The 10,639-nt window shown below is 36.4% G+C and overlaps 1 protein-coding gene across 1 annotated transcript; it reads right to left on the bottom strand.

The window, feature by feature from the left end:
- Window positions 1-9,810: 9,810 nt before the first annotated feature.
- LOC131065695 (uncharacterized) lies at window positions 9,811-10,197 on the bottom strand. Its single transcript, XM_058000282.2, has one exon. The coding sequence runs from the start codon at window positions 10,195-10,197 to the stop codon at window positions 9,811-9,813; it is 387 nt and encodes a 128-aa protein (XP_057856265.2).
- Window positions 10,198-10,639: the final 442 nt, after the last annotated feature.

Below are 10,639 nucleotides of genomic sequence, written 5' to 3'. Positions count from 1 at the left end.
AAAAAATGATTTTCTTGGAATGATTCAATTAATTAAATAAATATTTAATTAATATTGAGTAATTGACTTGCCATGTGATATTTGATGTTTAAAGAATTAATAAATGTGCTCAAGATTGATTTAATTGCCTTTGGTTAGGACCTTGGTGATGTTGTCAAGATTAGGGGCCTATGGTTTAGATGACCATTTTTAGGGTATTACAGCTTAGTCTTAGAGTGAAATACCAGATTCTTTGATATATCAATTGGTGTTGAATTATCACAATAAATGATTTTAGGTTCTTTGCATTTTACCTTTATGTCCTTCAACATTTTCTTAATCCATAATACCTGACTACAATTAGTTGTTGCTGCAACATATTCTGATTCTGTTGTTGATAATGATGCACAACTCTACTTCTTTCTTATCCATGAAATCAATCTGCTACCAAGAAAGAATGCTCCACCAGTGGTACTCTTCCTGTCATCTACATCTCCTGTCCAATTTGCATCGGTGTATGCACATAAATCAAAATGTTCATCTTTAGGATACCATAAACCAAGATTTGTTGTGCCTTGTAGATACAAGAAAATCTTTTTTACTGTCGATTCATGATTTTCTATAGGATTACTCTGAAATATTGAAACAATACATACTACATTCATTATATCAGGCCTAGTTTGTGTCAAATACAGTAAACCTCCAATCATATATTTGTATCTTGTCGGATTAACAGGAGCTGAATCATCCTTCAATGTCAATTTATCAGTTGTAGTCATAGGAGTACTTACCGGTTTAGAGTTTTCCATACCAAATTTCTTTAATAGTTCCTTCAAGTATTTTGTTTGACATATGAATATACCTCTATTAGTTTGTGAAATCTGCAATCCTAAAAAGAATTTTATCTCCCCAATCATAGACATTTCAAATTCTTCCTACATCTTGTTAGCAAAGTCCTTACACAATCCATCTTCTCCTCCAAAAATGATATCATCAACAAAAAATTCAATAACCAAGATGTCATCATTAGTCACTTTGAAATATAAGTTGATGCCAGCATTACCTTTAGTGTAACCAAGCTTCAAAAGATATTTGTCCAATCTAGCATACCAAGCTCTCGGAGCTTGCTTCAATCCGTACAAAGCTTTCCTTAATCTGCAAACTATATCTTTAACATTTGTCAATGAAAATCCATCAGGTTGTTCAATGTAAACTTTATCTTCAAGATCACCATTCAGAAATGCACATTTTACATCCATCTGATATACTTTATAGTTCTTGTAAGCTGCAAATGCAAGAAATAATCTAACTACCTCAAATTTAGCTACCGGTGCAAAGGTTTCATTATATTCAATTCCCTCCTTCTGTGAGTAACCTTTACAAACTAATATTTCTTTGTTCATGATTACCTTAACATCTTCATTAAGTTTATTTCTAAATACCCATTTAGTTCCAATTACATTTTTGTCTTTAGGCCGGGGAACTAATGTCCATGTATTGTTCTTTTCAATTTGTTCTAATTCATCTTCCATTGCTTTTATCCAATGTTCATCTTGACATTCTTCAATAATAGATGGTGGTTCAATTTGAGAAATTAAGCATACCTCTTCATTTGATAGTCTTCCTCTTGTCATAACACCTTGATACCTATTCCAAATTATGTAATTTTCTGAGTGATTCAATCTTACATACTTGAGTTTATTCACATGTTGTTGTTCTTCAGTCACTATGGAGTTCTCTAATGATGCCGGTGTGACTGGATCCACATTCTGTACTAGTGCACTCTGTATTGGTTCATTTATGATCATCTCAACTGCCAGTTCAGAATCTACAGACCTTGAATTTCCTCTAAAGTGTTCATCTATCTTCACATTAGCACTTTCAATGATCTTCTATAATCTTTTATTAAAATATCTATATGCCTTTCTATTAGATGAATAACCAAGAAATATTCCTTCATCACTTCTAGGATCAAATTTACCAACATACTCATCTCTCCTAATATAGCATTTGCTTCCAAATATTCTGAAGTATTTAAGAGTAGGAGTATTACCAAACCATAGTTCATAAGGGGTCTTACCGGTTTCACATTTGATGTGAACTCTATTGAAAGTGTAAACTGTTGTATTCACTGCTTCTCTCCACTACACATGAGGTAGATTTGCTTCAAATATCATGCTTCTAGCTACTTCTAGAATAGTTATGTTCTTCCTTTCCACAATTCCATTTTGTTGAGGTGTCTGGGGTGCTGATAGTTGTCTTTTGATTCCATTCACTTCACAGAATGTATTAAATTCCTTAGATGTAAATTCTCCTCCTTGATCAGATCTCAAACATTTTATTTTCTTACCGGTTTCATTTTCTACCATTGCCTTGTATAACTTGAAATGACCCCTTAGGACACCATATGACCCATAAGGGGTCATAAGGGGTCATATGGTGTCATCAGGGGCCAATGGTGTCGTTAGGGGTCATATGGGATCTTAAGGGGCCACACATGTGTTAGATATGTTGGATATTGATGTTGCTAGGATATGTTGTTGTCATTAATGTCAACATATTCCTATGTTTTGGTGTTCCGGTGATTGCAGAGAGTTAATCTGGCTGGTTTATCTATTTTATATGTTGAATCAACTAGGGATAATTGTTTTAGTATTGGTTTCATGATGCTATATAGTGGTTTGATCAAGTTATGGATTCCGGTATGAGGATTGGTTTTTCAGTGTTCAGTGTTGCAATGTTCTGGTATTTGATCTGTTGTGCTCCGAAATGATTATATATTGTGTTTCAGATTTGGGAGAGTGTTTGGGATATTCTTATGTATCTACAATTTAGATGGTTCATGATTTGGTGCTCCGCAAGCTATCTTTCTAGTCCTAGTTGTTGTTGTTGAGTGTTCTTGAGTATCAACATGTTAATCGATGAAGATTTGATTCAGTGGTGTTGGTGCAACTATTGTGGATGGTTCTAATGTGCTTATTGGTGTTTCCTAGTTGTGTCTTATTTGTTTTGATGGTCTGCATTGATCATTGTGCACATTATTATGGATCTTATGGGTCTGGTGATGTTCTTCATGTTATGCGATATTTTTGACGGTGTAGCATGTTGCGGATGATCATGGCGAGATTTTTGGTGGTGTTTCCTGTTCAAGGATTTGATTTGGGTCCATGCTATGTCATATTGACATTTGTATTGGTCTGGTGATTGATTTATGTATCGTGTGATGTAATTTTGTAATTATGTCTTAAGGTTTGAGTCGACCTTGTAGTCAAGGTTGATGATCTGTATAAATAGGTGTTATATTCATGTAATTTGAAGATCGATGGTTGTAAGAGGTTGTGTCTATATTATCAGAGAGTGATGTATGTGCGAATAAGAGAATTAATCTTTTGGTGTGAAGTGTTGAGCAGAGAGTGTTGCAAAGTAGACAAATGTGCTTAACTGGAACTATCATCAGGTATTGGGAGATGTTGTTCTTTAAGTTTATGTAAACCGGATTGTTGTCTAAATGTTCTTGTAAGGTATTGAAGCTTTCCTAAGGGTTGTAGCCTTCAGCGTTATCATATTTTGAGCAGTGAGCTTTAGGAAGTGTGTCTGAATGCATGTGCATTCCCCATTGTAATATTTTCATATATTGTTGTAGAGTATCATCTTATTGTGGGTAGGTTCCCACCATGGTTTTTCCCTTAACCGGGTTTTCCACGTCAAACTCTTGGTGTTATGTGTGTTGTTGTTATTGTGTTTATCTTTGTTCTTATTGCAGTTGATCAGATCTAAAATTGTGCTTAAATTTTTTAATTTGGTGAAAATTGATTCACCCCCCATCTCAGTTTTCCTTCATTGTTGTTGTCAACAAGATATGGTGTTGTTAGGGGTCATATGGTATCATAAGGGACCACACATGTGTTCTAACACATGTGGCCCCTTAGGACCCCATAAGACCCCTAATGAAACCATATGATCCCTTATGACACTATATGATCCTATGGGGTCATATGGGGTCATTAGTGGGCATAAGGGGTCTTAAGGGGTCATTAGAGGTCATAAGGGGTCATTAGAGTCATAAGGGGTCTTATGGTGTTGTTAGGGGTCATATGGAGTCTTAAGGGACCATACATGTGTTAGAACACCATATGACCCCTTAGGACACCATATGACCCATAAGGGGTCATAAGGGGTCATATGGGGTCATTAGGGGTTATAAGGGATCATAAGGGGTCATTAGAGTCATAAGGGGTCTTAAGGGGTCTATGGTGTCATTAGGGGTCATATGGGGTCCTAAGGGGCCACACGTGTTAGAACACCATATGACCCCTTAGGACACCATATGACCCATAAGGGGTCAAAAGGGGTCGTATGGTGTCATAAGGGATCATATGGTATCGTTAGGGGTCATAAGGGGTCCTAAGGGTCCACACATGTGTTCTAACACATGTGTGGCCCCTTAGGGCCCCATATGACCCCTAACGACACCATATGACCCATTAGGACACTATATGATCCTATGGGGTCATATGGTGTCCTAAGGGGTATGTTTTACATACTAAGATGTTAAAAGATGTCATATGGTGTCCTAAAAGATATGTTGTACATACTAGGATGCTAAAAGGGGTCATATTGGGTTTTAAGGGGCCACACATGTGTTAGAGCAACATATGACCCCTTACAACACCATATGACCCATATGGTGTCCTATGGGGTTATATAGTGTCCTAAGGGGTCATATGGTTTTGTAAGGGGTCCTAAGGGGCCATATGTGTGTTAGAATACCATATGACCCCTTACGATGCCATATGACCCATATGGTGTCCTAAGGGGTCATATGGTGTCGTTAGGGGTCATTTAGGGTCCTAAGGGGCCACACATGTGTTAGAACACCATATGACCCCTTACAACACCATATGACCCATATGGCATCCTAAGGGTCTATATGGTGTCGTAAGGGGTCCTAAGGGGCCACACATGTGTTAGAACACCATATGACCCCTTAGGACACCATATGACCAGTCATATAATGTTGTTAGGGATCATATGGTGTCATTAGGGGTCCTAAGGGGCCACACATGTGTTAGAACACCATATGACCCCTTAGGATACCATATGACCCCTTAGGACATCATATGGTGTCCTAAGGGGCCATGTCATGTACTAGGATGTTAAAAGGGGTCAAAATATGTCATAGGATATATTAAGGGGTCGTTCATGTCTTAATAGATCCTAGGATGTACTAAGTGGTTGTATGATGTCTTAAAAGGTCCTAGGATGTACTAAGTTCTCCTAGGTGTCTTAAGAGATCAAAAGATGTACTAAGTTGTTGTAGTTGTCTTAAGGGATCCTAAGGAGTCCTAACTGTCTTAAGGGGTTGTCTTAAGAGGTCCTAGTATGTGCTAAGGGGTCCTAGGATAACATTTTAACATCTAATAGGATATGTGTACAACATTTATAAATAATTAGCCATTAAAAAATTTAAAAACTAATATATTATTAAGCATTAAAAAACTTAAAAACTAATAAATTATACAAAATTATGTAAAAATAAATAAAACATTAATATATTAATACTAATTGATTTGAAAAACATTAGAAAAATAAAATAAATCTACCTGGGAAACATTTTCACCCGAACAACTTTGCCCCCTTCTTCTCCGCAACCACTAATCTCTAAGTCGGTCAATGCAAAATGGGGGAAAAAAACTTTTCTGGAGTTTATATAGCAAAGCAGTTCTGGCCAAAACCCCTTTTCCACGGGGCCACCACGTGACTACCACATTGGTTCAGCCAGAACCCTTCCAACCAAAATGCTTTTGGCCGGATTGTCTGAATTATCTCTAAGTGCGACACAAATCCATACTTTTACCCGGGAATAGAAGTGGCAATCTGGGACATGCTGGTTGTAGCTTGTGAAAGAGAACTACTACTCATTTGGGATGAAACATTAGTATTCACTTGAGTTCTTGATGAAGATGTATTAGGATTAGAGCTTTGTATGTTTTCACTATAGGACACAAGAGATTGGGTCGAAGTGACATTGGTTTGGCCACTCATATTGGTGTTGTAAAGATGATTATTATAACGTGAGATTGACACAACACTTTGTGTGCCATTTTGGGTAGTGCTCACTAGAGAAAGACTAGTAGGGACTCGTTCTAATGATGACCCTTGTGTGAGTCCCACAAATTAAGAAATTGAAGCCCCATGTTGCATTATGGTTGTGACGTCAAAGTCTAGGGGCAGTTTAGCACCATTTTGTGCTAGTAACAAAAGATATCAATTAGGATCATGATTTAAAAGCCCATTGATGATTGCAAGAACATGCGGGTTTTATTGTGTTTTTTCAATATTTTCGATAGTTATACCCTTTTGGATATTTTTGATTGAATACGAGTCATTGGGATTCGACGTTGAGGTAAGACCTATTAAAGTTGTGACTCTTCTCACTAGTAGAAATATGACCAATAAATGACCAGGTGACTAAAATTTTTAGTCATGATAAGTAAAAATGACCAAATTTTAGTCATTTTTTGCAACACAACTGTAAATGACTAAATATATGATTAATTTGGTCATCGGGTAAGAAAACCCAACTATAAATAACTAAATAAATGACTAATTTGGTCATTAGGTAAGAAAACACAACTATAAATGACTAAATAAATGACTAAATTGGTCATTAGATAAGAAACACAACTAAATGATTAGTCACATAAATAAAAATGACTAAATAAATGACTACTATAAATAAGATCCCCAAGCACCTTAGAGAATCTCTTGTGGTCAACCTCCATGGCTCTATAAGGGAATTTTTTGTACTTTGGGCAAGGCTTCTTAAATATATCTATAAGAGTTGGTGCAGCCATTTTAGTAGCTTTAGAATGTAGTAGCAAGGTGACAAGGTCTAGCTATGATTTTATCATGGGTAGCTAAGTTCATAAGAGCAAGATGAGTGTAATATAAGTAGCTATCCTAAAGTACCAAAGTTACTTAAGGATTTTACAAACATCTTCATATCTAAGTACTTCAACATTCATAATCTTTCTAATAATGAATTAATATACTACGAATTCATTGAAATCAGTAAATGAACAATATTACATAAAAGCGTAATTTAAGACATTTTTTAAGAAATCAGTAAATGAACAATATTAATATCTATGTGTGTTAGTATTATATTTATCAACATCCAGAACACACATTGATAACAATGGGAATTTGAGTTGAACATTAGAAAGAAAATCGGAAACATAAGTAAATTGATGGGTGTGCATCGGTCAGAGATATCGGGCAAGCCACGGGAGCCCTGGTCATGTCTTGGACTAAAATTGATTGTGCCCACCCTGCCACCCTTTTGCATTTAGAGCAACAAATAGTAGATTCTATTATGGTTTCAGACTTACCTGAAAAAATCAGACGCTAATAGTTAATTCAAGACTAATTAAGCTTCTGTCAAATCTAAGTTAATTAAGCAAATACCTTAGACTAACAACACAGGGCATATGCAAAACACAGTGGCTATACCAAACAAACCAGAGAGAAATGATTAGAACATAGACTTACCTGTGCTTCAATGTTGTTGATGATAAATAATGGGTAGAGTTTGCAGAACAAAAACTCTAGCATGGGTAAGAAAATGAGATGTTCCCCAAAACCATGGCAACTGACTAATCCCAAGATTCTGCATAAATTTTTTCCTTCAGTGTTATCCATGAGAAAGAATGGGCAAATTTTGCAGAACAAATTTACAAAACCCTACAATGGGCAAGAGAATAGCTAAAGAAAAAACTAAAACATTCATTTCCTGCTATTCCTCTACCTTTGTTGCCTATTAGCTAAAAATGTGTTTATTTTGTCTTATTTTTTATTTAAGATATGCATGTCTGTAAAACTTCTACCCTAATTTTTTAAAATTTCAAGGATTTCACCTCTCCAAGAAACTAGAAATAGATCAATTAAAGTGCAACAACTAAAACAGTCAAGACAAGATTGGATTGTGCACATGAGCGACTTGCAGACCTTTTTTCACCCTTGACCTTTATTTTCAATGCAATGCTTTCAACATTACTGGTTATCTACAGTTTTGCCTTCCCCAAATCAGTGGAGCCAAAAGTAGAAACATTGTATGATGATGATAGAATAGTTGATGGCTCACAAGCGGCCTCTCCTCTAAGAGGTTGGATTTCATATGATTCTTTTTCTTGTATTATTTCAGAGGAACAATTTCTTACAAATGCCCAAACCCAAATCCTTTCGGATAAGATCCTCTCTTTCGGGTACCAGGTAAGAGAAAACGTCAATTACCTTGTCCTCCTGTTATCCTGTTATTGTTAAAAAATTTGCTTTAACAAAACAACTGTGAAAAATCAAGTAGAAGAGAGGACCTTAGAATGGTGCCATAAACCGACTTTGCACTCCCACAAACTCTCAATTTTTTTATTTTTTTTATATGGAGGAATTGATATTAGTTAAGATTCTATTTGCAATGCCTTAATAATGCAACCTTTATAACCTCTGGTTACATTAGTTATTCTTATTCATGCAGTGATTGAAGCCTATTATTGAATCATGCGAACATTTATCTTTGTCTTTCAAACAGTTTAATTGTTTGATCTGATTGAAGTTTATGATTTAACCATGGTAGAATTCAATCATGTGACCATTATCTATGTCTTCCAATTGTTTAACCATCTCATCTACACCCCATAGACCAAATTAATGTTTAACTTAGATAAACTCTAGAAAGAAAAAGGTCATTGCTGAACAAGAACATGGGCTGCATAGTGATAGGATTTTGTTTGTAGAATTATGTTTGTCTTGTCTAACTACAAACCACATCAACATATAGATAGAAAAGATTTATAAACATATGGTGGGCATTTCCAATACAATTAGATGACTAGCTTTGATGGTAGATGATCTGATTAGGATCTATGACAATTACAGACAAATGCTTAACAATATTACACAAGTTAATTCAAAGCTTTAATCTGAGCGAATTAACATAACAATGCTTAAATGAACAAAGCATAATAAAGGTAATGAACTGAAAGAAAGAGAGTAGAAAGATAGAAGACAAAACACAATTGATAACGGAGTTCGTCCATGGGTCGGACTACGTCTCCGGGTCCTGCTCCAATAGGGGGACCGATCCGATTAGCTCCAAAATCAATTACAAGTGTTACAAGATATTCCCTTCAAGCACAATGGCAACATTATTCTCCAATGTGCAGGAATAATCAACAAGCCTTCAAGTTCATAATCTCCTTCTCATCACCTGGATGATTTTCAAAGGCCTAATGCCCCCTTTTATACATAAAATAAGCCACAATTAGGCTAAAACCAATAAACCATAATATATCCTTCTTATGGCAAAAATAAATCCGTTCCTAACCCCTTTCTACTTGGTTAATTCGGAACCATTCATTGGAGTAGTTTGTTTTAACTAATATTCCCTATTTAGTTAAAACTGGCGGCTTTTACTCTTTAAATACAACAAAGGCCGAAATTAATATAAGCACTATTAATAGTGCAACTGTTGACCACCATTTTAGGAGGCTAGTGGTCGGGGTTCAACACCCTCCGACCTTCCTTTTCCAGCATAGGTGGTGGGATAAGTTCAAATTAATTCAACCAACTATTAATAGCAACGACATCATGTGGTGCACTGGCAAAGGATGAAATTATGAGGTAGGTGGTTATGAGTTCGAATCCAAATTTGGTGTTTAGTTGCAACAATTGAGGTTCTAGGTGTTTATTTCTAGAGTATTGGAGATAATTTATTTTATCCTCCGGATCAAGCCTCCCCACTGAAGAGCTTTCGGACCTCCGAAAGTTTGACTACTCAGAAAGTAGGTGAGGGTAAAGTTCCCTCACTTTACCAATCTCCATCCATCTTGCTTTACCAGGGTGCATCCCTTTACGTCCCACTTTAAGGTATTCAGCACCACCTCTTTTTGAAGATCTGATGTTTCTGTCCAGGATGACATCCTCTAGAAGCTCTGACATATAATCAGGTGCAAGGTCATCAACTGAAGGAACTTGAATATTAGCCTCTTCATCGAATATCATTGGAGGCTCGTACAACTTCAGATTTTCTACATTTACAACTGAGTAAATTTGCATATATGGAGGAAGATTAAGGCGAAAGGCATTGGTACTGATCTTTTCCAAGATCTCAAAGGGACCATATCTAATAGGCTTAAGCTTGTTACCTTCACCTTGCATCCTTTCCTTGCTGATATGTAACCAAACATGGTCACCAACCTGAAAATGATGATCTATGCGATGCTTGTCATGGCGAGCCTTGTATTTTGCTTGGCTCTGCTCCAACTGTGCTTCTACTGCCTGATGGATTGCTTGGACCTTCTAGATGAACTTTAAAGCCCTTTCTGCATCATGGCATCCATCTACAACATCATCCTTTCCAAAAGCAAAGTCCATTGGTGTCTTGGGCAAGTAGCCGAAGCAAGTCTCAAAAGGAGACCTCTTTGTAGAAGAATGTGCTGCATGGTTGTAAGCATGTTGCACATAATGAAGATTCTCATCCCACAACTTAGGATGCTTACTACAGTAACCTCTAAGCAGATGAACAACTGTCCTATTGACTACCTCTGTATGTCTGTCAGTCTGCGGATGGAAGGTTGTACTCTTCTTCAGCTTGGTGTCC

Source organism: Cryptomeria japonica, chromosome 7 (assembly GCF_030272615.1).
Source record: "Cryptomeria japonica chromosome 7, Sugi_1.0, whole genome shotgun sequence".
Lineage (NCBI taxonomy): Eukaryota > Viridiplantae > Streptophyta > Pinopsida > Cupressales > Cupressaceae > Cryptomeria > Cryptomeria japonica.
This window is presented reverse-complemented; position numbering and strand designations above follow the sequence as displayed.

What these genes read in the sequence shown, in the direction of transcription:
- LOC131065695 (XM_058000282.2), bottom strand. Translation starts at nt 10,197, where the DNA reads ATGCAAGGTGAAGGTAACAAGCTTAAGCCTATTAGATATGGTCCCTTT.